At 45.1% G+C, this 27,261-nt stretch overlaps 1 protein-coding gene across 10 annotated transcripts in view; it reads left to right on the top strand.

The window, feature by feature from the left end:
- Myo1b (myosin IB) overlaps positions 1-27,261 on the top strand; it is a 179,955-nt gene that overhangs the window by 135,510 nt on the left and 17,184 nt on the right. For 4 of the 10 annotated variants that reach the window (XM_076550418.1, XM_076550423.1, XM_042260397.2 and 1 more), the window contains exons 14-24: positions 7,480-7,584; positions 10,319-10,381; positions 12,399-12,599; positions 13,646-13,872; positions 16,437-16,637; positions 18,055-18,148; positions 18,967-19,116; positions 22,021-22,089; positions 23,045-23,131; positions 23,409-23,495; positions 25,202-25,288. In XM_076550418.1, coding sequence (XP_076406533.1) covers positions 7,480-7,584; positions 10,319-10,381; positions 12,399-12,599; positions 13,646-13,872; positions 16,437-16,637; positions 18,055-18,148; positions 18,967-19,116; positions 22,021-22,089; positions 23,045-23,131; positions 23,409-23,495; positions 25,202-25,288 — 1,371 coding nt within the window. The remainder of the gene's footprint in view (positions 1-7,479; positions 7,585-10,318; positions 10,382-12,398; positions 12,600-13,645; positions 13,873-16,436; positions 16,638-18,054; positions 18,149-18,966; positions 19,117-22,020; positions 22,090-23,044; positions 23,132-23,408; positions 23,496-25,201; positions 25,289-27,261) is intronic. The other 6 variants (XM_076550420.1, XM_042260398.2, XM_076550419.1 and 3 more) reach the window with 2 other exon arrangements.

Raw genomic sequence — 27,261 nt, 5'->3', positions numbered from 1 at the left:
CTGCCTTGGGTTCTTTTACTTCTGCTGTGATAAAATATCCTGACACAAGCGACCTAAGAGAGAAAAGATGTATTTGGGTCACAATTCCAGGTTATAGGCCGTCGTCACTGAGAGGAAATCAAGGCAGCGGGAGCAGAAGCAGCTGGTCGGGACATCCACGGTCTAGAGCAGAGAGCCACCGCTCAGCTTGCTTTCTCTTAAGCAGTTTAGAATCCCCTGCCTAGGGAATGGTACCACCCCCCACACACACAGTGGACCGGCCCTCCCACACAGGGCAACCCAATGTAGAAAATCCCTTATTGACTCTCCCTTCCCAGAGGATTCTACACTGTGTAAAGCTGACACTCAGAACTGACCATCACAGCCATATGAAATCATTGAGTTCATTTTCTTCCCCATGAAATAGATGCTTTTTTTTTTTTTTTTACTAAGCATAATTAGCTCAGAAAACCAGAAATCCTCTTAAGAGGACAGGGATATGTACAATTTTTTAAGTAAGACGTTTATATGAAAGACCCCTTTAATAGATGCAGAGTGGATGAATGGATTTAAACAACAGGCTGGCAAGATGACTCCGCTGCTCACTGCCAAGAACTGGTGACCGGAGTTTTATCCCTGGCTGGCCTTGATTTGCAGAGTTCTACCTGCCTCTTTCTCCCAGTTGCTAGGATTGTGGGTGTGTCACATTGTACCGATGTGCTCTGTCTTCTAGTCCCAGTCTTAGTTCCTTGAGAGAAGTAAGATTTGTGCGTTGTAATTAATGGTTTTCTCCGTTTTCCTGACTAACGCTTCTCAGTTATTTAATCTCCAGCCATCTTGATTTTAATGACTTGTTTTTATTTTATAAACACACATTTGGAGGCATTTAGAATGAAATTTTGGCTGGATACTTTTAGATACTTTTATCTAAAATAATATCTATTTAAAATTTGAATTTTACAATTCAGAATTGTAAAAGTTTTTTTTTTTTCTATCAATTAATTATTCCCATGCCTATCCCAGGTAGTAGCCTATGCTTTCTTGGATCCTCAGCAATATTATAACACATGGAAATGTCAGCATTGACACAGAAAGCCTGCTAGTTAGGAATTTAAGAGCACCACAAGCTGACGTAGGAGTCAGTGTGAACAAAGTATTCAGAAATCCATATCAGTGAAAATGAGTGAGTGTTTCCATATTTTCCACCCAGGTAAAAATAGCGGAGTATCAGTAGAACTCTGCCTTGGTTCTTCTGTCAAAAATGACTGCTGGAAATAAGGGTCCTGCTTTCTAGAACACTATGGGTTTCACTTTAAAAGCAGACAGTAAGGTCCAGCATATTTCCTATGTTGTCCCATTCTGCCTCAGTGACTCCTCTGCAGGTCGCCATGGAAGCGCTTTTCAGCTGAGCTGGTTGAAGCCTTTCGTGGAGACAAATGGGAGCGTTAAGCCTTGGGATGATGACACATGGGTTTGTCCGCCAAACAGTTAGTGCTAGAGGGTGAATAAGTTTGCCTTGCTGGCTGCATGTGATCTGATGTCAGTGTGGAAAACAGATTAGTGCAACATAGATAAAGAAAGGTAAAGCTGAATTTCAATTTACAGAGGAAAACATTGTAGCCCTACATCCTGGTGGAACAGGGAACCGCTTTCCAAAGGGAGACAATGTATCCAGATGCCTCACACAGTTCAGTTCGGACATTGTTTTAACTGAGAATTTGGTCTTTGATTTCTGAAACATTTTTATGATTTGTCCATTAAGGAATGAGTAGGCTGACCAGGGCAGAGGGGGTGAATATGACCAAAATGCCTTGTGCAAAATTCTCAGAGAACAGAAAAGGGATGGGGAGCGGAATAAGTGCTATTACTTAAAAAATTAAATCACATTCAAAAGTAAGTTAAGCAATGTGAACTTTTCCTTTGGGCTTATCTGACAGGAAGTTATTAAAACTGGCAGTTAGTTTACTGGGAAACGTCATTAAACATTAACGTTCCCTAGAACATGGAGGCAGCATGGGCTGGTAAGGTCACATCCTGTGCAGCTGAAATGCTCTCATCCAGGCAAAGGGCTGGCTAATTTAATTGTACGTCTTGCCCTATCTACTTCCTTGATAACGAACCACGTGTAGTAAAAGTCCAGTGAGTCACGTGTAACAATTGCCCCAGCTGGAGCAGCCTGGCGGATGAGCAGGAGTTGGCGCAGCCCGGCGAGGGTGCCCCGTGTTTGTAGAACCTGTTTTCTAATTAATTCCAGCTGTGGTCGTCACCTTCTGTTCTAGTTCCCCACTGTTCTGGAGCACCTGTAATGGAGGAAGGAGATGAAATGGGTTTAAGAATGAAAACGAAGACTGTGGATTATTTGTGAATGTGGTGGGTTTTTTAAAATCCCACCATATTAGTTTTTAAAAATTACAGTTTAGTTAAAAAAATATTTAAGAGACTAAGAATAACACTGTTTTTTCTTAAAGTTTACCATATTTGATATCTACCTAGAAAAAAAATTATGTATTTAAAGGGAAATTTGTCACTCAATTTTGTAAATGTTTAGAAGGGCTAATATGTTATTTATTAAGCGGTGCAATGTTATTCATTAAGAGGCGCTGTTTACTGTGTGAGAAAAGCCGTAAGGCACAACAAAACCCACTCTAAGAGTTTACTGGGGAAGGGAACAGAGGGGATGTGCTTAGGCCTAAGGAAAGATCGTTCAGGAAGAGGGAGGAGAGGGGTAGGTGGAACCTATTTTTTATAGGTCCCGTCCCTGTCGTGTCCCCCCCCCCACCCCACCCCCCCGCACATGCACACGCATGGTGATCACGCTGCGCACGGATTATGTAGGACACAAGGCCCTGGATGACTAAGCCTCTTGCTTGGCTACCGGACAGCACATGTGTGATCATGTAGCTGGGAGTGTGGCTAGGAATTTGAACAGAATAGCTAATGTTAAATGTTTTTCTTACACGTTTTGAGGGATTTTTTTTCCTGATGTTTACTTTAAAAGAATTAGTTACTGCTTTGAAGCCTGTGTCTTGGCGTGGTGGCTTTAAAAAAAAAGGTTTGGCCGAGTACATTGCCCTCTTCTGTCAACATGACGTTACACCTGGGGCCTGCCGGAGGGTCTCCAACAAGGATGTCATCGCCAGGACGCACTCACAGCAGTACTGTCTCTATGCCAGGGTCTCTAAAATTCCCGAAAGCTCTGGGCTTACCTGTAAATGATTCATCTCATTTGCTACACTTTCATCATATGCAAATATGAAACCCCATCTAATACATTACGTCCAATGCCAAATGTTTGGCTTCGGATGGGAGGATAGACTTTGTAGGAAACATTGACAGTGTGCATAATTAGTGGCGCTCTTTGCTTGAACAAATCGTGGTCTTTGTGTTCCAACTGCCTGGTTTCCAGAATATGATGTCCACCTGCAAAATACACCATCTCCCATCCTTTGTACATGGGGTATGAAGTTGTCTCTTATATTTACCTCTTCATTTTAATATTTATTTTTATAAAGAGTACAACTTTTTTTTAAAAAAATACATAGTTGCCTTTAGAAGTATAAGATTTCCTTAGCTGTCTCTGTTGCAAAGGAGAATGTAAATAGGCCAACATCTCTGGACACATCTTCCAAAATCATGCCTGTGGAACAGTCATGGATGGTACCTGGGAGGAGAAAGTCGCTCTGACTCCTGCTGGGAGCATGACGGACTCAACTCAGAGTCTAGAGGGCTTCTTTAAGAAGGCCTAGGGTTTAAAGCATTAGTTTGTTCTTCTCTGTAAACACAAGGCTGCTTGCTGTCCCCGTGCGCAGCTGGTGTACACTGGGAAGTAGCTTGAACCGTCCGGTTCCCTGCGACCCCACAGCTGTCTGTCCAGGGCAGAGGATGTTCTGAGCTTCATGCTAGGGGATCAGTCAATAAAAGCCTGAATGCACTTGTTTGAATACATTCCTGAATGTTTAAACCTTGTCCCTCGGGCTGTATGAATAAATGTGGGTAAAACAGCAAAGAAAACTAGTGGGGGAGGGAGGGATGGAGGGATGGAGGGAGAGATGGAGGGACGGAGGGAGGGATGGAGGGACAGAGGGAGAGACGGAGGGACGGAGGGAGAGATGGAGGGACGGAGGGAGAGATGGAGGGACGGAGGGAGAGACGGAGGGAGAGATGGAGGGAAGGCGTTAAGTCGTGGAGGCAGCTCCTTCCCTGGAGACTTTATTCATGAGACCGGCATGTGGGCGCTGGCTGCTCACAGTTCTTGCTCTCTACGAGAAGAGATGCTTGTTGGGGTCATTGAGATTCTATGATGATCTAGACTTGTTTTAGATATTTTATAAAGCGGGGGGGGGGGGGGGGGGGGGACCCAACATTTGAAAACCTTACATTAATTTAACCTGTAGAAATGGAGAAATGTGTTAGAATGGCACACATTAGAATTACTTGTTACTAGGCTCCCTCCCTCCCTCTCTCCCTCCCTCTCTCCCTCCCTCTCTCCCTCCTCCCCTCCCTCTCTCTCTCCCTCCCTCCCTTCCTCCCTCCATTTCCTCTTTCCTTTCCCTGTGGGCTTTTACTTAAAATTTTCCAAGTTAGTTTTAATTGTGTCCAAGAAGTTCTTTCTTCCCAAATTTGAAGAGTGTCCACAACTTAAACTTACACCACAAGATATGTACATTATTAGCCTTCAGTTGGGGCAGTACTGCCCTGGCCATGATGTGTTTTGGAGGATGTAGAATCCAATTGTGGTAGATGCTGATTTCAGTGTGGGGGAATAAGTTTATTTCTGCATTGATGGTTGGGTATTCTGTTTTGTTTGTGGGCTGGGGAGGATGATTTTTGTTATTAGAATAAGGTTGGGGAGTCAGTTTCTGTTCTTAGACCATCTCTAGGTGGATACTGTCTCCGCACCATCTTAAGTGGTTTTGAAGGAGCAGTTCAGCGAGATCCCACACAGCACACAGAAGTGGATCGCGAACGGGAGGTCCTCCTGGACCTCGAAGGGTCTAGTCACTGTTGTGTGATTTTCCAAATGCCTTTGTCCCCGATCTGGGTAGATGTAGACCTTGGGTGCAATGTATATTTTCTTTACACTGATGTTACACTGAATCGAGCCGCCCTGGACTCACAGCCGAAGGTCTTCAGGCAAGTTTTGTGATTTATCAGTGTTTCCATGGACCCTTTCATCCTGAAGCCCTGCCTTAGCAGAAGCACAGTTGAGCTACAACATGCCAATTTAGAGACTCTGCGCTTTAGGTTATGCTTCATCTAAAGTTTCCTACCACGTAGCCTCCAGGGTGCGGTTGCCATTTAGAGCAGCGAATAACTCTGAGAAAGTGCTTACTTTTGAAAAGTCTGTTGCTAATTAAAGAACTGACTGCATTTTGTGTCTGTCCCCCTGCCCCAGAATGCAGTAAGTATAAACTGTTTGCGGTGCTGGTCTGTTGCATGTGCCTGTGCTAATAGCTTCCCCAGTGTGTGTGAGTTCTGTGGCAAACGGTTGCTGACTAATTGTGTGGCTACGAGGTGACGAACTCACGAAGGACATTGTGAAGGTTGGTGGCAAATACAGTTTAGCTTGAACTTAATCCGCGAGCTGTGTTGTAATCGCGAAGCTTTGCATTTGGCTTCTAACCTGTCTGTGTGTGTTTCATAGTCTTGTTTGGAAAGTGTACATAGCACATAGTGTATCCGGGTGTACCGATCATTTCTGTCCCCCTGTCCTCATCAGCGGACACCCGAAACTTTAGCATTATTGTGTTGAAATCGCTTCATCAGCACGGAATCACAAACAGCAGACTTACTCTGTATGTTTGTTTTCCAGTCTGAGAGGTCTGCTTGTATCAGGCACTCAAATATTGGTTTTTTATTTGTGATCGTGGCATTATATAAGGACATAATTTACCGAACCACAAAAACCTGATGTTTTCATATATGAAGCGACTTTGTGCCGGTTAAAAGACTGAGAAGCTGTCGGACTTTAGTTTCTCATCAAAGCTGTTAACTCTGAGGTTTTAAAGAATTCATGTGAAAAGGCATCTGAGGTGGTGCCCTTTGCATCTGAATCTGCATTTGTTGAAGTATTGAAAATACATGCTTGCTCCTTTAGTGAAAACTTTTAGGATGGTGAAAAACACGGATGCTTCACTAAATCTGGCGTTAGTGAGGTCATTCAGCGATGGTGTAGACCTGTGTGTCATTTGTGATTTGGAGTTAGAAGTCTCCGGTCACCGCATTGCTGGTGATGACAAATCGGGTACCGAGCAAGGATGTCCTCTGGTCTCTGTCATGAGTACCCCGTCCAGGTCTGCCCAAGGGAGGACCAAAGTCAGCTTAAAGGTCAGCTTTCCCAAACCCCGGTGACTTTTTGCTTTTGTCGTTTGTAGAGAGATGTGAAGGCCAGTCTCTGCTTACATACAAGTGATGATCCTCAGTTCTACCCATGCATGGCGGTTCCTTGTCAGAGCAGGACTGGCCATCTCAGTGGAGTAGAATCAGGTTTCCCAGAGGTAGAGTCTTTGTGTCCCTTTTGCCCATCGCCAGGACCTCTTGGCAAGGATGAGAGGGAGAAGCGAAGAACACAAGCCTCGGCACCACATCTGTGTCATTCTGGAAGGTTCTAAGTGGAACATGTGTTCCCTCAGCATATGGTGTTTGTACCTTCACTGTGTTCATTGAGCTCTGTGGCTTGTCCAAAACTGATTTCATCGTGGAGCTTCCAGCAGAGAATTCATAAGAGTTGATTAATAGGAGGCAGAACTCCTGAGGAGGAAGCATGGGGCACCTGAGAGGATGATGTGCCCTTCTGAGAGGAGAGAGATTGTCTCTGGCTGTATGGTGGAAATGATGCTTTGACTTCGTGGATTTCTGTTCAGTAAGGGCATCCTTTGTGCATGGCACTGGTACGGTGTGTTGGGTATTTCCGAGGTGCGTTATGGCATGGTATGGTTAGTGAGATGGTATGGTTAGTGAGATGGTATGGTTAGTGAGATGGTATGGTTAGTGAGATGGTATGGTTAGTGAGATGGTATGGTTAGTGAGATGGTATGGTTAGCCCTTCCCCTTAAGTACTGAGCAGTCAGATATACTTGTGAAACGAGTCAATACAGGTACACACGTGTGCACACACTCACATATCGGGGTGTTGAGTGAGGGACCTGAGTCTGATTGGAGGGAACAGGCGAGGTAGGAAGACGACCTGAGGATGAACGATTGGGAAGTTGTTGGCAGGGATCAGGGTTCTCACCGTGTCTTTCCTGAACTCCAGGGGATACTTCTCTACCAGCTCACAACCCCCATCTCTAAGTACTGTGACATCCGTGCGTTTCCTTTGCTCTCTGGCGCTGAGCCCTCCCCCGAGTGCTTGCAAAGGACGTCTGTCCTAGGAGCTTGTGTGGGGCCTCAGTGAGGTCTGAAGGGTGGCGTGTGGCGTTTCATGTGGAGTGAGGTGTTGAGTGTCTGGTAGGGAGCGCTGAGGATGGGTTAAACGTGTACTTCCTTTTCTCCACATAGGACAACAGCTTTGAGCAGTTTATTATTAATTACTGTAATGAGAAGCTTCAACAAATCTTCATCGAACTTACTCTGAAAGAAGAGCAAGAGGAATACATACGGGAGGTAACGTTATTATAACCAAAAGCCTCTGTTTGGAAGACTATCTACTTAAGACCTGAGAGTCAGCTCCAGGTTTCCTTCTATTGTGTCTTCACATTTTGTGGTTTTTATGGCAGCTGTGCTGACTGGAACTTTCTTCGGTACTGTACCACTAACGCGCAGAGCAGTGCCTGGTACACAGTAGGTGGCCATTAAACAGTACTAATGACCTTCGGTCTCGTGGATTCCAGTGTAATTACGTAAAATAGCATTGTGTTAACCAAATGGAGGTGAATGGATAGGTTACTGTGGTAGATTCGTGCACTGGGCTACCACTCCGACATAAAAAGGAAGGAGTAATTCATACACACACCGTGAGTCATACGCATTGTGCTACATGAAAGGAACCAGGTTCCGTCTGTCGTAAAGTGACAAAGCTGCATGTGGATTGCCTGTAGAAAGCCTTGGTCAGCGGCTGCAGTGAGGTAATTCAGGGACTATGTTTATGGTCGTATCTTATGAATGAGTTGACACTGAGAACTCTGTACCAAAAAAAAATCAGTATCGCCACAGGTAGATTGAGAATTCGTTGAGATTTTGCTCAATCTTAAAAAAAACATTGGTTTTAAAATTTTATAATAAATACATAACACTTGTTTTATGGCCACTATATTCCAGATGTTATTTAAGGATTATCTCAGTTACTGTAATTTTAAAATAACCAGAAATAATTGTTTGTAAAGCCTTTCATCTTTAATTCTAAAACACAAACTTGATTTTCACTCTTTTTTTTTAAGTAAACAGTTCTTCCTTTTTACCTGATTATTTTCTTGTGCATATTTTTGTTTGCTTTTGATTTGCCATAACATTTTAGGAGTACTGTTACCTCTTTTCCTTCTTTTTTAAACATTTTAAGTTACATCTCTTTGCTATGGCTGCGAGTATGCTGTGTCGTGTGCAGAGACCAGAGGACAACTTGTGAGAGTTGACTCCTACAGTGTGGGTGCCAGGGACTGACCTCAGGCTGGGCCACCTTAACTCACCACTATATACTCACCCCACCCCCCCACCCCCCCAGAGCTGAGGACTGAACCCAGGGCCTTGCGCTTACTAGGCAAGTGCTCTACCACTGAGCTAAATCTCCAACCCCTATATTCTTTTTTAAAGACAAAGTTAACAGTGTAGCCAAAATGAACCTCAAACTCAAGATAGTCCTGTCTCAGCCTTCTAAGTGCTGGGATTACAAGTGTGGTGTACCGTGCCTGGCAGATAAATAGATCCATCAGTAGATGATAGATAGATAGATAGATAGATAGATAGATAGATAGATAGATAGATAGATAGATAGATAGCCTGGCAGATAAATAGACCCATTAGTAGATGATTGATAGATAGATAGATAGATAGATAGATAGATAGATAGATAGATAGACAGATGATTGATAGATCCATGATAGGGAGGTAGGTAGATAGATGGTTGATAGATTGATGGTAGTAGATAATAGATGGGTAGATAGATAGATACATACATACATACGTACATAGATCAATTATAGGTAGATAGACAGATGATTGATAGATCAATGATAGGTAGATAAGTAGACAGATGATTGATAAATGATTGATAGATTGATAGATGATATATAAATGATAGATAGATAGATAGACAGACAGTGCTGGTTTCTGGGAGCTCACTTTTGTTTGTGTGTGCTTGTGTGCTCACATCCTTGTTTTTAAACAGTGCCTTGCTTTGTAGCCCAAGATATCCCCTAACATGCATCCATCTGCCCTAGTCTTCAAGTGCTGGGGATGTAGGCATACGCCTCCATAGACTCCTGCCTGTATTTTCTAGTGGGATTGCTAATCCCCAGTGATTTAGTAAAACAACCCATTAAACCAGCTTGTTAATATTTCTTCTTTGTTTTCAAATGACCATTTTACTTAGAAAAGTTTTGTGCTTGTCTGGCAAATTTTGGTAACATAAATATCCTAAAAGCAAGATTTGTTCTCGTCCTGTCTTGTCATCGTACACGGAATGCTGGGACATTAATACGTAAACTACCTGAAACACTTCTAAGAGAATATAGGCAGATCCTTCACTTGCTATGTGAATTACCTTTCTTCTCCTAAGAAGAAAGTTTAATGTCTATGCCTAGAGATGGAGGTTAGGCAGACAGAGAATGATTGCAGGTTTGGCTCTGGAGCTAGTGTTGGAAGCTGTGGGGTAGATTTTCCATGATGCCTCCTATGGAGGAAACACTTTCTCTTCTCTGGGCTGTTTTTATACTTGAAATAGTTAACTGACTTAGAACTCAGCATTGCCTCTAAAATTATTTTCTTCCTCGTGATGACAAATAAAAACTCTAGGCCTTAGGTTTCTGGGATCAAGTTCTGCCCTATTTTCTTATAAACATCATAAATATACACAGAGCAATATTGACCCAAGGGCCTGTTGAGTAAATACTTGGCCAGGGGCCCATGCAGTGCATGGGAACAGCCACAGATGGGAGAGTGGAATGGGAAGCCGTCTCGGAGCGGGTCAAGGGCGATGGCTTCATTCCGTTTGTCCATGGTGAGCTGCGGTGCTGAGGAAGCTTTGGGAACTGGACGATGGCGCTCACAGCTCTGGTTCTAAAAGGAGAGAGAAATTCAGAGTGAGATAGTGAAATGTGGGCGGTGGAGGGGGGCGTTCGTTTTCAGATGGCAATCCAGCATTGTCACATGAATTTGGTTTTATTCTGATTTGCTTTGTTTTTAGGACATAGAATGGACTCACATTGATTACTTCAACAATGCCATCATTTGTGACCTAATAGAAAACGTGAGTACTTAGATATTAAAGGAATTCTTAGCAGCATAAATTCACCACATACATATGGTCTCACTGTGTTTTACACTTTTCTTTGTGGACCGGGAACTACTGTGCTCTGAAGACTTTATGTCATCCTAAGTACTCACTCTTGGCTCTTGGGTGTCTGCGTGGACAGCTTTTACCGTGGTCTTGTCACCCTGTCACAAGCCTTTGACACCGTCAGGTGATAGATCAGGCCTTGAATCCACCAGGGTTTGTTTGTGTGCCGACAGCTGGTGGCCGAGAACCCTGGAACTTTTCAGAAGACTTGTGTTTCCATGAGTGTGAGAAGGATTAAAGTGGGGAAAGTTGCTGGGCAGTTTTTAGAAAGCTGTTTGATTCTACGGTTTTTGTTCTTAGGCAGTGTTGTATAGTTTATTGTAATCAGTAATTGTAGGAAGCCGCACTTGTGTGTGGAAACAGGAAACCCTTCTGTTTACCTTAGGGTCGCCAGTACTTCTGACCTTGATGTCGTAATGTGAGACGCTGTGTAAGCTTCTTGCTCCTGCCAACTTTTTACCTGCCCAGGAGACCTGTGCTGTGTTTCCAGAGCACCATCTGAGTGTTCAGCAAACAGCTGCCTCCCGTCTCAAACGAGCCCTCGTGGAAGTCACGAGATTGGCCAGTGTTTTCCATCAATATGCAAGACACTCTTGAAAAACGTCATCTTTGATGTAGCTGACCATAGAGAACAATAGTCGAAAGCACCTCTCCTTCCTGATGAAAACTAAGCTTAATTGTGAAAGCTCTGGCCAGTGTTAGGAGGAGAGCATGCCATTCCACCCAAAGAATTAAGAGTTCTCGCCTCAAGTCCAGAAATCAGAGTTCCTGAAAACTCGGGGACTTTGCTGTGGGAAGTTTAACTTTGCTGATGGGTGGTTTTTTTTTTTTTTTTTCTCATAAACAGCAGGCACTTAATTATTTCTCTCACAAGAGAGAAATGTAATACACTTAAATATACTCACTTATCTCACCAGCCCCCTGTATATGTGATTGAAGAAACTCATGCTCACGGAAGTGCCTGGGGCTCAAAGGAAGTGTTTCCTTCCCCCGTCATTGAAAAACAGTGTCTATTCTGGGGATGTTGTGAGCACACTTGAGAGCCCACTCTTCCCCTTGGGTTTTGTGTGGAATGAATAAACGCTGGCCAAAGGATATCATAGCCTTGTGAGGACAGGGCCTTTGCCTTGGTGGAAGTGGGCGGGGTTAAGGGTCAGTGGCTCGGATTGTTTCTGGAATGGTAATTTAGGAGCCTTGGGGTTAGTTGGAGGAAGCACACTGCCTTTGTTAGCCAAGTAGAAGATTCCTGATTTCTGGTTCAGTTTAGAACTGGCTCATCTTGAAATAAATACGATCATAGAGTCTGAACACACAAGTAAAATTACATTCACAATTAATACCCATTTAGAAATTTTATATAGAACAAGAATTTTATTCTAAATACGGTTTTGAAAAGCACTTGATTGCAGGCTCATTAAGAACAACATCTTGAAACACAGTACCATCCCCTCCACCCAGAAACCCATCTTTACCCTGAATCCATGAACAGTTTGGTAACATGAGACCAGTTTATTTCCTCAACTGTGAACAGAACAAAAGCCGTAGGAGACAGTTCTGGATTTGTGGCATGTTGGTTGTAGATACAATTCTGCCATGTTGGTTTCTGACTCAGACATGATTTTGGATTTAAGGCCCACGCACACTTTTCTGTGGTTTTCATTTGTACCGAGGGTGAGGTGATTCCAGCTCCTTCCTGTCTGTTGAGGAAGGAGACACGAAGACAGACTCCATTGTCTATCCCCACACACCTGGGGCATTCTGGAAAGGAGCTGGCTTCTGTGGCCCTTGTGGTTCTTTTGTTTTCTGTAACAGCTGAACAGAATTTTGCATGTGGCTAAGTTGCTCGTGTTAGATGTCGTCATTAGGACTAATTATCAGAACAGAGCAGCAAGGAAGGAAGGAAAGACCTTCGTTTCTTTTCTCTCAGAACACGAATGGAATCTTGGCCATGCTGGATGAAGAATGCCTGCGCCCCGGCACTGTCACCGACGAGACCTTCCTGGAAAAGCTGAACCAAGTCTGTGCCACCCACCAGCACTTTGAGAGCAGGATGAGCAAGTGTTCCCGCTTCCTCAATGACACGACCCTGCCTCACAGCTGCTTCAGAATCCAGCATTATGCTGGCAAGGTACTGGGACACACCCCAGCCCACACAGCTATCCCCAGGGCTGCTGTGCCTTCCGGGAGCTGGGTGTGCTGAACACTGGTGCTGCATTAGGCCAGCAGGAGTCACCGGGGGTGCTTGGTAACTGAGCCCGGGTCATGTTGAACTAAATCTTGTTAACAAGAGAGACCTGAAAACAACGCCAGTGGCCTTCATGAACAGTACAAAGTGTTTCCCAATCATTTTATTATTTTCAGCTGTTAAGCTGTTCTGTCAAAAATACCTAGCAATGTTAATAAAGGAGATCTTCCAGAAGAAAGGCCTACAGTAAGGTTTTAAAAGCACAAGCCATTTACCAAAGTTAAAGAATTCTTAGGTTGAGATTTTAATAGACACCTAGTTAAAATTTTTTTTCTCAGTATTTGAGGAAGTTAATCTCAATAAAAACAATTTGGATAGTAGGTTAATTTTTAGAATCTCAGAAGATTGTTGATTGGAATTAATACTGCCTTTATAAATAAGAATGAAAACTTTACAAGGGGAATTCCTTAGCTATGCATGTAGTGAAAATGGCTGATGTCTGGATTGCCTTTTATTTCAGGGTGCCTGAACACTGGCACTTTGTTTTTCTCTTTTGGCCTGTGATATTAAAAGACACATTCCTGCTCAGTTTCTCTGGTGCTGAGGATGTCTGTGTAAATGTCAGTGTTATCTCTATTTTCCTTTTCTACTTTAAAACTGGCGAGACTAGCATGTGAACAACAAAATAAAAGAAAATCCTCAGATACATTCAGACACACACACACACACATACCAAAGGACATCTAAAAATCCTTTGAAAATGTTATGATAACATTTTGGAGTTTATTCTTGCAAATCCTGAAGGACATTAGACTTTATTTTGATCTCTCCTACAACTCCAGTTGATGGAACTCAAAGTTGGAGGCAAACAGAGTCTCAGTGTGCCCCTAGTGTACTGGGGACGATTCTCTGCCGAAGGAGTCTGGGTGGCATTGTTTGACGCTGTCCTGGGCACCGAGCCAGCACTGAGTCCCCTGTACTGTTCACAGGTGCTGTACCAGGTGGAGGGATTTGTGGACAAGAACAATGACCTCCTGTACCGAGACCTGTCCCAAGCCATGTGGAAGGCCGGCCATGCCCTCATCAAGTCTCTGTTCCCCGAAGGGAACCCGGCGAAGGTCAACCTGAAGAGACCTCCTACAGCGGGGTCGCAGTTCAAGGCGTCCGTGGCCACTCTGATGAAGAACCTGCAGACCAAGAACCCGAACTACATCAGGTACTTACTTTCCCGTTGGTTTCAATTTAAATGCAGCCCTAGCAGAGAGTAGCAAGCGTAGTGATAGATCGAATAATACAGTTGTTTGGTTGTCCTAAAAAATTCACAGCTGTATTTCTTTCCCCGGAACAGAGGGGGTGGCGGGAAACTACAGGAGGAAAATGTGGGGTGGCGTGACAGGAAGCTGGAGGTTGGCATGGGGGAGTCCCAACTTTCTGCTTTTATGGGTTTTTTTGTTTTTAATGACAAAGTACAAAAACAAATGGTGAGCTGTTTTCCTGGGGCTTTGCATGCAGCCCTGTTCTTGGCATCTGTTTGGCTTCCTGTAATGTCCTGTTGTCAGAGCAGAGCCGTAGGCAGCGTGGTGGCCGCTCATGTCCCTGAGGGCCCAGGCCCTAGACTTTCTTGGGAGAAACCATTTCTAAAACAACCCAGATGTCTTCAAGGCAATGAGAAAGACTTCCCTAAAACCTTGAAAGTCCCTTTGTCTGTTTGCTTTCCAGCTTCAGGGTCATCTCAGATGTGACGTGCTCTGGATTTGGGAAGGTCCCACTAGGGTTAGAATCTGTAGAGTGTGCTTGTACCCAAAGCAGTAGGAGATGTGCTGGCGAATGGATACGATGCCAGCATGCATCTTGCCCTTGGAATTTCAGTTAGGAAGAAACCAAAGTGAAGCACGAGTGTGTGTGTGTGTGTGTGTGTGTGTGTGTGTGTGTGTGTGTGTGTGTGTGTGTGTATTTGGTTTGTTTACCTGACATTTATATCAGTAGAAATAGAAGTAGGCAAATTATCCTGCCCTGATTTAACCAAGCTAGAACATATATTGGGAGAAAAATCTCATTTCTAGAAAATAGCCAGGAATCTTTAATCATCTGTTTTCGCTATTCTCAGTTGAGTAGAGTTAGCAAGTTTTCTTGAAGTGACACACACAGATTTGCGGTGAACAGCTGAATTACTTTATAACCATGATGTTTACCTTGGCAGCATCACTCAGATCGAGACATTAAACATACACCATCACCTTAGGGAGTTCTTCGTTCTCTAGTTTTTGTGTGTTCTGTAAGAAACTGGAAGAGGCCCCAAGACTGTGAGGTGGTCCTCACGCTCGCTGCTAGGAACTTGGCAGCCTCAGATTTCAACGTAAGGCTAAACTTTTTCCATTCATTGTCCTTGGTCCTTTATCGATAACCAGTTGCATTTTTGCATGGGAGATGGATTCAGAACTTAAGAGTTTCCTATTTATTCGTCTGCCGCCTTCATTTAGTGCATAGAGTAGACACTCCATGGTAAGAGGAAAAGTATCAAACATCAAGACAAAGCCAGATGAGATTTAATTGTCCCAGTGTGTGTTTTAGAGAGGTCACTTAACGGCTGTACTGCCATAACCACGGATGTTTAACGGTTGGGCTAGTCAGCACAGGGATGGCTGCTGTGTGATCCAAAATTGATAATGGCTTCTACAAGTCTGCCGTTTACTCTGTGTAAGGACTTTTTAGTGTAAGAACAGCTCTAGAGATAATAGGGAAGTTTTTCGGTTTTGTGGCTCTGCCATTTCCAAGGTGTGTTCTTCATCTCTGCTGCCCACTGGCAAAGGCCTACTTAATGGGAGAAAGCAGGGATAAGCTTTTTCCTTTCAGGGACCCAGACCAGAACACAACACATTACTTCTGCTTTGATACTAAAATTTGATCATGTGACCATACCTACTGCCAGCAAAGGAGTCTGGGAATGTCAGCCACAAAGAGCTCTTACAAAGGAACATAGGCCAAGGAGGCAGGAGTGTGCTGATTTTTTCCTTATGGCCTTATCACCCATTCATAATAAAGGCATGAGTTCTAATTGTACAGCTTTATTGTATATATGTATATACATGTGTTACCCCATTCAGATCAAAATATAAAATGTGCTGAGGCTGGGGAGGTGGCTTAGTTGCTGAGCAAGCAAGAAGACCTGACTTTAGATTCTCCAGAACCCACTAAAGAAGCTAGCCACAGGAGCTGCCTGCAACCCTGGTGCTGAGGAGGCAGGTCAGGATTCCTGGAGTCATTGCCGGAATGGATGAGCTCAGGGTCCGGAAGAGTGTACACACGCATACATAGACACAGGAAGTGCGTACCCGCACATACATAGACACAGGAAGTGTGTACCCGCACATACATAGACACGTACAATCTATCATTGTAGAAGGTTTCCTTATGCTTGTCTTCTGTGTGGATCCCCACCGCCACCTCTCAGAGGACACAGCAGTACAGATTCAGACTGGTTTTGCATGAATGTCATATGTATATGCAATTGTACAGTGTACACCATTTTCAAACTTCTTTCACTTTATGAAATGTCATTGGCACTCATCAGTGCCATGGCATGCCTTAATCAGTTTCTTAATTGCAGTGTATACAATATTATATTTATGTTCAGTTTATTGTGAAATGGTTTGAAATAATTAGAAATGGGTTTGTTTTTCCAAGAATAGCCAATAATTACTGTGAAATGGTTAGACGTGAAACCTTAGTTAAGATCCACAGAGGCAGAGTTTAAAACCTAAAATGCTTGAAATGTTTTAGGTGCATCAAGCCGAATGATAAAAAAGCAGCACACATTTTCAACGAGAGTCTCGTGTGCCATCAGATCAGGTACCTGGGTCTGCTGGAGAATGTCCGAGTGAGGCGGGCAGGCTACGCCTTCAGGCAGGCCTATGAACCCTGCCTGGAAAGATACAAGATGCTTTGCAAACAAACATGGCCTCACTGGAAAGGACCAGCAAGGTAAGCGGCTCTCCGGCTCGGCGAACGTCAGCTTTTGAAGTTGTTCTTGGTGTGGCGTGGGTTTGCCCTTGCATGTAAAGTTTGGGATAACATTGTAGATGATCCTCAGCTTACTATGGAGGTGTCAGATTTCTTTGATATTGAAATGGAACATCTGAAATCCATATTTGGAACTTGCGTGCCTATACATGTTTCGAAAATACACATGGCGAGAGAAATCGGGCCGGCCGGTGAGGAACCTCCACTCTCACCAGGATTGCCATGGGGGACGTAGAAGTCTGAATACTGCAGAAGGCCAGCGTGGCTGCTCATGGGCGAGAGGCTGTGTGCACATTCTCGGTTGGACCCAGCCTTTTACAGGACATTGAGTAATTAGACATGCATTCTGAGTTATAGAAGAGACAGAAATCCCATATGCTGTAGTCTCTGGTGTCTATTGCAGGCCCAGGGTGTTGTTGCTACACACCGTTAATTTCTAGGAGATTGTGCTAAACGTGCCATAACAAAGAACATTATTTATTCCCCGTCTGGCAGGCGGTCCGCAGGTTGGTGGAGCCAGGCTAGTTTTAGAAACTGGTGTTGAAACCAAGGTCAAGGCCTTGTTCCTTCCACAAGAGGCCGTGTTCTGTAGCATCTCATTGGTCTGGCACTTGGCGCTGTTGTGGGCCTGTGCTCACCCTCTGTGGAATGAGAGCAATGATTCAGGGTTTCAGGGAGGGCTGGAAAGATGGCCCAGTGGTTTAAGAGTGTCCGCTGCTTTTGCAGAGGACTGGGGTTTGGTTCCAGCATCTCCCTGGCAGGTCACAACACCTGAGACTCAAGTTCCAGGGGATGCAGTTCCCTCTCCTGGCCTCCTCAGGCACCAAGCACATGGGTGGTGACATACACGCATGTGCAGGCGAAACACTTGTACACGGCGTGGATTGAGTGGGTTCAACATAGGTCTGAGGCTTTTGCTTTCCTCCTCGGCCCCCGCTGATACATTCATTGACTTTTTTTGTATTACTAATGAAATCAAGAAATCCCTGCATTTCTTAGGGTACATAGTTCTAAACCTCGATTTGCTTTAGTAGTGTTTATTTGGGTTAGTTTGTGGAAATCAATCTTGAAAATCCTTTGGTAGGAAGATACTGGCTGAAGAGTGGTTACCCTAAGAAACGCCGTAGTGTTGGGCCTGGAGAGGTGGTTCAGCAGGAAAGGCGCTTACTGCATGGCCTCACCACCCAAGGGTGATCCCTGGGGCCCTCGTACTTCCTGCCAGTTGTCCCCTGACACCCCCCCCCCAACACTCACCCTTAATGTAAATGTTTTAATGTAGCTTTTTTTGTATGTTAATGAGAACCTGACATGATACAGGGTAAACCTAGTTCTGTAACTCAGGAAAAACGTTGTTTTGTGTTTTCGTTTACTCTTTTAGGTCTGGTGTGGAGGTTCTGTTTAATGAGCTAGAGGTTCCTATGGAAGAGTACTCCTTTGGTAGATCCAAGATATTCATCCGAAACCCAAGAACAGTATGTAACCTTTACGCTCTGAACTCAAATCCCATTGCATGCAGGCTAATTCCTGAGGTACCACCATGGAGGCCATATTTGCTTGTTTGTCTGAAGGGTCCCAGAGCTGGGGCAGGTAAGGGACGGTATGTTATTATACAACACCAAAGCCATGTGACAGACTGCACAGAACTTAAGGAATGAAGACAGAACCGTCAAGCCTTGCCTGAGCCTCCCTCCCTGATTCACAGTGACGGGAAGGACAGCCCGTCAGTGTTTGCAGGGTCTAAGTCACACAGGAATTTGAGGGGTCACAGCCCAATGGCTGCACACGGAACATGGGAGGAAGCATTTTTTCAAGATTTACCAAACTCATAGACCTCTTTAGAGTTCCTTGGAGCCTTTGCACAAACGTACAGATGGGTGAAAAGTATAATTAATAGCACATGGCTCAGTGAGATGGGCGTTTAGAGGGCACTTAGGTTGTTGAAAGAGGCCACCAGCACCTGCATTAGGAGGAGCTGTCCTTTCCCGGCCGAGCGTCCTTTGCTTGAGGATCTGAACTCCAGCCCCTCAGACTTCTGGGCGTCATGTGGGTACTCAGGACTTCACCCTGAGCTGGTTTGCATCCTGTTCTAAGAGTGCAGGTCCCCTCTGGCTCACTTTAACCCTCTCTGACCTGTCATAAGATCCTTCGTGAATCCATCAAAGTATTTTCCTCATGCACCGTGATCTGTAGCATACCTCTTTCAAGTAGCTGATGTCAGCATCCAAAGTTCTTTCATGAATGCCGTAGGTCTGGAGGACTTTGGCTAAGTCTGTCTACTGTTTCTTACTAGTTATTTCAATTAGAAGACCTAAGGAAGCAGCGGCTGGAGGACCTGGCCACTCTGATTCAGAAGATTTATCGAGGATGGAAATGTCGTACACATTTCCTGCTCATGAAAAAAAGCCAAGTTGTGATTGCTGCCTGGTGCAGGAGATACGCGGTGAGTCCCGGAACTGCGGCCTGATGTAACTAACTTCTCACTACAGTCTGATGTAACCATGCCAACTTCTCACTACAATCCGACATAACCTCGTCAACTTCTCATTACAGCCTGACATAACCATGTCAACTTCTTATTCCAGCCTGACATAACCATATCGACTTCTCATTACAGCCTGACATAACCATTCCAACTTCTCACTGCAACCTGATGTAACCATGCCAGCTTCTCACTACAACCTCACATAACCATGCCAACTTCTCACTGCAACCTGACATAACCATGCCAACTTCTCACTGCAACCTGACATAAGCATGCCAACTTCTCACTTTAACCTGACGCAATGATGTTAACATTACAACCTAGCGTAACCATGCCAACTTCTCATTATAATCTGATGTAATGATGCCAACTTCTCACTACAGCCTGATGTAATGATGCTAAATTCTCATTACAACCTGATGTAACCATGCCAACGTCTCAACATTCTCTATGGGATCCCATGTTGGCAACTTTTACTAGCTAAAACTTCCCAACAACCTTGTGAAATGCATGTTGGTATTATTATTATTATTATTATTATTATTATTATTATTATTATTTTTAACATGGGAAAACAAGGCGCTGAGCTTCTGGGAACCTGCCCACTGCTGTCAGTGGCAGAGCGTGGATCTGAGCCTAAGACAGTTACGGAGCTCGGGGTTTAGTGTTCCAGACTGTTCTGCACTGATCTCGGGGAAGGGTGAAGCAGGAAATCTGTCTTTGATTTTGTCACTGGTTTGAGGAGATTGCGTCACTTACTTTCACTAGGACGGGGTCAGTTTTCTAAAGTGACTGGATGGCTGCGTATAGTGAGGCAGGAGTGAAGAGAGATGGCTTTAATTCCACAGCACCAAATTCTGTTTTGGTACAGCTTTGGTTTTGGCTAAAGGACTGGATTTTCCGTAGTCTTCAGATAGAAGGAGTCGATCATAAAGTATTTTTGCTTAACTAGTATGGAACTTCTTTTTGGAAGTTCAGCACCTGGTTGTCTGCTTTGTTGGAGGCATGCTGCTTGTTTGGAAGGCCTGAAGCTTTGACTCCGCCTTCACTTTAATTTAGGTTGTGTTCCTGAAATGAATTGTAGTGATAAGAAGAGCACAGCTTCTTATTCTCTGCCAAGTTAAAAGTGGGTTAAATTAGCAATCAGGTCTCACTTAGTGCAATTGTCCGCTGCAGCTAAAGAGACATTTTGCCATCAGATAAAATCAGTATTGACTTACTTTCATGAAATGCATTTTAGCATTTTCCCAAATTTTTGGGAACCAGTAATGTGTTTAAATGATAAAGCTTAAGATGTGCTTGGTCTTTAAGTGGGGTCTTTAACTGCCTGTTCTAATTAGGAAGATTACGGCCACAATACAAGTCTTAGAATGGCCACATTTGAGTGGACGATTTGCTCATGTCTGTTCAGCCAAGACAGAGTGGGCTGTTGCCACTCTGCCCTAGGGGTTATGGATTCTCCTCCACGCACACAGCAGCGCTTCTTCACTGCAGACTCAGGATGCTCCCTTCTGTTTCCTGAGAAAGGGAGGACCAACTTAGCCTGTCTCTAAGATGTACTTTTTATCATTTCTTATTTTGAGGTCATTAAGAAAATCCAAGCTTGAGCAGATCCTTAATCAATCTGTCTTGAATTCTACAAAAAGTATTCTTTTTGTAAAAAAAAAAAAATACTTACTGTGCTCTGAGAGTAGCAAAGTGGACCCAGCAGCCTGGTTCCTGGCTTGATAAAGTTCTCTTTTAGCAAGAGAAAATAAGCATCTGTCTAGTGAGGGCTAGTGTTGCTGTGGTGGAACCCTGTGACCAAAGCAACTTGGGGAGGAAAGAGTTTATTTAGTATTCCACTCCCACATTCCATGTTCATCATCAAAGGAAGTCAGGACAGGAACTCAAGCAGGGCAGGAACCTGGAGGCAGGAGCTGATGCAGAGGCCATGGAAGAGTGCTGCTTACCGACTTGCTCTCTGTGGCTTGCTCAGATTTTTTGAGGGATGTTTCAAGCCAAACTCTCCACTGCCCGGCTCCCTCCATTACCTCTGATCTTCCAGATGGAGCCCAGGCTCTCAGACGTCATCAGAGAAGAGGCGCCAACAGTCTCATGCTTCACAATGAAGCCTTAACAACCCGACGACGTTAGTGCTTTTGAAAGGCTTTGCATTTCGTCAGAGATGCCCATGTCCCTGCATCCATTCCAAACCCAGAACTGTAAGGGCTCGCTTTTCTTGGGAGAGTGTTCTAACGGCTTCGCTCTCTTAAGGAATCAACTCTACAGCAAGGCCTCTGGACAGGGAGCTTGTTGAGCTGGAGTGTGGCTGTGCACCTGTCACGGTGTTGACCTCTGTCACAGTCCGTCCTCGTGGGTGAGGATGGAGTTAGACTCACACGTTCTCGGGGCTCTGTCTACACTTCGTTTCAGTTGATACCGGGCTGGCTTGCTGAAAATAATTACCCTGACTTCCCAACTCGAAGCAGAGTCACGATAGCAAACTTAAAAGTGACCGGAAGGTTTGAGGTAGGCTAGCCCAGTGAGTTGCATGATGAAGAATGATACCAAGAAGAGAATGTTCTCAAAAAGTAGGTGCAAAGTGGCGTGGGGTCGCTGTCTCACAGCACGATGCAGAGAACAGGCGTTGGTGACAGTGGTCTGCACGGTGACACAGAGGTCACCGTGCCCGGCGTCCTCCACGTGGACTTCAGGCTTGGTCGTCTAACCTTTACCCTGCTTTATACTCCGGTTTCCGGGAGTGTGGGTGGTCAGGCACCCGCCGCTCCTCGTGAACAGAGACCCTTTCTCTGGCCCTCAAGGTCTACCTCTTAGCTACGCAGATGTATGACTGCTGACATCTTCGCCTTTCTCCCGCAGCAACAAAAGCGGTACCAGCAGATAAAGAGCTCGGCCCTGGTGGTGCAGTCTTACATCCGGGGCTGGAAGGTGAGTGTAAATGTGGGCTCTACGTACGTGGGAGCTGGGGTTCTTCACAAAGGGTGCGGTCTCCAGGCTCGCTCAGGGAGGCTTCCTCAGCTCCTACACCGGCGCTGTAAACAGCCCCGTGGAAAGAGAAAATATTATGGGGCCAAGCAAGGAACCCCAGGCGACTATGTCTTGGCTGCTTCCTTCTAATCGCTTTATTCATTCATTCATTCATTCATTCATTCATTCATTCATTCATTCATTAAGCTTTGTTCTCTAAGCAGGAAGTCCCTGAAATAATAAGGGCTGTGGTAGAAGGCAGAGTGGGTAGTCACGGGTGGCTGTGCTGGTCCTAGATCCTTCCAGCTAAGGCTCGGTTCAAGGGTCTGTGAACTTTGGGCCCCAGGCAAACTTCAGCCTGTGTTCTGGTGTGTACCTCCCACAAGCCAAGAGTGGTTGTTATATTTTGAAGAATTGTAAGCAAAAAGCAGAAGAGAGTTCCAAGCGTGTGAAAATGACCCCAATGGCCGAACCCAAAGCATTCACCCAAGCTAGGTGCCCTTCTCGCTTGAGCAATTACTGGGGTAAAAAAGTCACTGGTTTGGATTTAAAAAAAAAAACTCTTGATTTGAAAGGATAGCCACAGTTACTTCCCAACAAAATGAATAAAGGGATGCATTGGGCTTTGGAAGAACAATGGAGCACTCTGGCCATGATCTGAGACTGGGTCTCCGCCTCTCTGTAGACAGCCTGGGTGGCTGTGGCCATTTTTTTTTTCCCCTGTCATATACCAAGGCAGGAGCTGCCGTCTCACGGTGAGACCCCCCACCATGCCAGTGTCTCTGGGCATTTACTCCTGTTCTCAGCTGGTTCTCACTAGACCATGTGTAATTGGACGCTCGCCTCTTTGAAAATGATTTTCTAGTCACTCTCTAAGTTCATTTAAAATATATATCTACCGACTTCTCTACCACAGGCTCGAAAACTCCTGCGGGAGCTGAAGCATCAGAAGCGCTGTAAGGAGGCCGCCACCACCATCGCGGCGTACTGGCACGGAACCCAGGTAGGCCCGAGGCCCTGAGGAGGGAGGGCGGGTCGGGAGTGGCTGTGGAGCCCAGAACCCTCAGACTCAGGGGGCAGAAAATGATGCACTGGCTTGAGCTACTGAGCACACACGCACCTCTTGCCCTTTGCCGCGTTTTGGTGTGGGTGGCGGCACGTGCTTTCGCGTGTACCCTTGGTGACGGGTGTCTCCTTCTCTGTCTCCGTCATCGGGAAGCAGCAGCAGCAGCCTTTCCTGCCTTAACCCTTTCTGTAACCCCTTTTCACACGCACCACAGGCGCGAAGGGAGCTGAGACGGCTGAAGGAAGAGGCTAGGAATAAACATGCTATTGCAGTTATTTGGGCTTACTGGCTTGGATCGAAGGTACTTGATGCGCACGTCTGGTCGCTGCGTCCGGGAATTCCGCAGTAGCCAACCCTGGTCTCTCAGCGTAGCAGGGGTGGAGGATGCAGTTGGTAGTGACTCGCCCCGGTGCATGCTCTAGCGGCCAGATTACTGAAACTGGTGATGCTAGACAGTAGTACGCCCTGGAAGCATTGGCATGTACAGACCAGAGACACTAATCTTACTAATAAGGCTCTAGCCTAGTTCTTCTTTTAAACCCTCTTAATTAACTTGCATGTTTAGCGCCCACGGTCTCCCACTGTTGAATGCTGGCCAGTGTTTGTAGGGGTCCTTGTATGCAGGGGCGCATGTGGAGAATGTTAAGGTTGGGGTTTGAATCAGTTGACAAAATAACGCCAGTAACGCATGCTTTAAGAGAAGTAATCCTTGAATGAACTTGCGTTTCAGGCTGACCGTGACACCTATTGGTTATCGTAAGCCAACAGTGTCAAGTTTTCAGGGAAGGGTCAACTGTGATTTCACAGAAAACTGTGTTCATGTGAAGCTAGCCATACTTGCCAGAGGAGAATCCCAGGAATTTCAGCATTGATGTTTGTTTTCAGGGACAAAGGCCTCCTGAAACTCACTAATCCCAGGCAGAGTCCTGGGCTCTGGGAACATTTCATATGCCCCCAAGGAACAAGAGTTTTAGATGTTTTTCTTACTTAGAAATCAAAGGGCATCTTGGCTTAAAATGTGTATTCCGGTTAGAAACACGAAACTCTGCAGAGTCCTGTGTTTTTGGGGAAGTCTACCTTTTCCGCATTTGTGAGCCCATCTTGTGAGACGAATAAGTCAACCATGTGGGCGACACACAGGTTTGTCAAAAACTGACCAGAATTGTTCATTTGTGTTTTTGCTAAAACTGAATAAACCACCTAGCTCCTTAGCCAGTTACGGGAAGTGTCCCAGCAGACAGGCTGCTCCTGTCGGGACCTCTCCAAGGGAGTTGATTCCCCAGTCCTGAGCTGGAATGTCTGCAGAATCAGTGCCTGCCTCTGTCTCCTGAAACAGCGTGCCCAGGATTGATTTTTTTCCCCCAGCGTCATTTTTTTCAACCCATCAGTCATGGCACTTTTTTCCTCATTTCAATTTTTAGTGTCACTGTTTGGGATCTTAGCCAAATTTTGTTTTTGTTTTGGCAATATCGGGGATTGATTCGAGGGCCGTCCGAATGTGAGTTTGCGCCCCCCCCCCCCCCCCCCACGCTGCTTCTAACCTGAACTGGGAAGAACTGCTGCGTCTTGTTGGTTTTACTTTCTGCTTGGGCTCACCTACACAGCCTTTATTTTTTTCCCAATGGTTGTTCACACAAGTTGTTTCTTTAATTCATCCTTTAAATAGAGGATCTTGAGAGGGTCACAGCCAAGGGAAGGATAGCGAGATCGTTCTATAAGGGAGTTGAGCGAATGTGGAGAAGGGAGGGGAATGGAAGTGAGGGAGGTCATCATCTTGGGTGCCACGTAGTTGTCCTCGCCCGGAAGTGAGTCTCAGTGCGCTGAAATAGAGGCCGCTGTGCCAGCTCCGCATGGACTCCTTGGGTTGAAGTGAGCGTACCCTGTCCCTCTGCCATTCTGCAGTCCTGCTCAAATGTCGGCTCTCCTGTTTGGTGGGGGGTATCTTTTTCTGGTCATTTGTGCTGTCTGCGTTGGGCTGTCTCTTATTTACTATCTAAAACATTCTAGGCTCGGAGGGAATTGAAACGCTTGAAGGAGGAGGCTAGGCGTAAGCATGCGGTTGCTGTCATTTGGGCTTACTGGCTTGGACTGAAGGTACTTCCGTCACGACTTCCTCCTGCCCTGGGTGAACCCCATAAAGCCTCGCACCTACTAACCCCAGAAAACTGGCGGCGCTTGCTGCTGTCTGCACAGTCTTACGAAATGTCGGCTTGCCTAATTTTGTTTCTTTTTAAGGGAAAAAAAAAATATGAAAACAGCTACACCCTAATTTTCTCATTTTAATGTCATTTTAGTTTCTTTAAAGAATTGAGTGTAATGCAGTATATTTTGTCCAAGGCATGGAGACAACATGTCTGAGTTTTATCTTTTTGTTTTTCAAGACAGGGTTTCTGGAACTCACTCTGTAGCCCAGGCTGGCCTCGAACGCACAGAGATCCACCTGCCTCTACTTCCTGAGTGCTGGGATTAAAGGCATGTGCCACCACCACCCAACTTTTTGTGAGATTTTAAATCGTGAGGCAGAGTGTGGTCCTTGAGCTGGAAGCCATCTTCCATCCACAGTAGCCTGAGTGGAGGTTGGAGGCTTTGTTCCCGTCTGCCTGTGCTATTCCACTGAGGAGAGAGTGGAACTTTCTTCAAAGTGATCATAGCCCAGCACGGGCATGAAGTGGAGAGAGCTGTAAAGCTCAGACCTTGAGATTGAGGCAGGTTCTTGGTCCGAGAGGACAAGGCATACACAAGTACATAAGAAAATTTGACTCTGAGCACTGCGAACCTTCAGGCACTGTGAGGATTTGGGCTTCCTGTTCAGTAATCGGCCGACATAGTGAGACTTCCACGTAGCCTCTTCAGAGCGATCAGGGTCCTTTTCACACTGCTCCTTTTCAGTATTCTACTTTAGTCCAGTAACATGAACTCTTATTCTAAATATTTGAAAATTAGCTGAGCAGCCATTGATTCTGCATCTCAGCAGCCTTCAGAAACATCCCTGAATATTGCTTTAAATAACCTCCATTTTCCCCTGAAAGCTCCTCCTACGAACATTTAGTTAATTATTCTTTTTGCTTATTCTGAGTATTCATAAGGTAATTAAGAAGTAACTTCAATATGAGTTTAGCAGATGTTCTATTTGACAGATTCTGAATAAGTGCTTCGCATGCTCTGTTTGGAAGCCAAGCACAGCTAAACATTTCCTGTTTTGTGTTTTTGAATTTGCACCGTAATTTTCACAAGAGGAAGGAAACAGGCAGGATTGAATCCGGACTTTGACTCCGCATTCTGATTTCTACCAGTCAGAAATCTCCAGTTTTCTGGGTTTCCTTGCACATTCTTTCAAGCTGTTCGCACTGGAGGTGTGCGGCGGCGGCTTCCCGAGCACACGCAGCCTGCGGGTGAATGGTATTTCTGCAGAATTCACCGGGCTGGCCTAACCGCAGCTCATCCCCCTCAGTTCCTAATGAGACAGAAGTTATCTTATCCTGTTTCCGTTATTCCTGTTATTTTTTTTTTTTTTTTTTTTTTTTTTTTTTTTTTTTTTTTTTTTTTTTTTTTTTTTTTTGGTTTTTCGAGACAGGGTTTCTCTGTGTAGCTTTGCGCCTTTCCTGGAACTCACTTGGTAGCCCAGGCTGGCCTCGAACTCACAAAGATCCGCCTGCCTCTGCCTCCCGAGTGCTGGGATTAAAGGCGTGCGCCACCAACGCCCGGCTTCCGTTATTCCTGTTATGAAACAAGATTAAACTTTTTTGAAGTTTAAGATTGTAATAATCCTGTCATTTTTATCATAAAAACAAGTTATGTCGATGGGAGCAATGCTCTTGTCCTTGGAAATGATTTGATTTGCTTGTATAAATGAATACAAAATACACCGGACCCTTTTTGGATTCCTGGTGCTCAAGAAGGCCCCCATTGTGAGAAGAGTGTGACGTCACCCAGTTTTTGCTGTGCGTAGCTTTACTTGGGGAGCAGCCATTTATCCCGTGGAATGTCAGAAGGCTTGCTGGCAGCTCCCGTACAGTGAGATTCAGCTGCGTAGGGTAGGACTTCTGCATGGGCTGTGCTCCATGTGA

This window comes from Peromyscus maniculatus, chromosome 13 (genome assembly GCF_049852395.1).
Source record: "Peromyscus maniculatus bairdii isolate BWxNUB_F1_BW_parent chromosome 13, HU_Pman_BW_mat_3.1, whole genome shotgun sequence".
NCBI lineage: Eukaryota > Metazoa > Chordata > Mammalia > Rodentia > Cricetidae > Peromyscus > Peromyscus maniculatus.
This window is presented reverse-complemented; position numbering and strand designations above follow the sequence as displayed.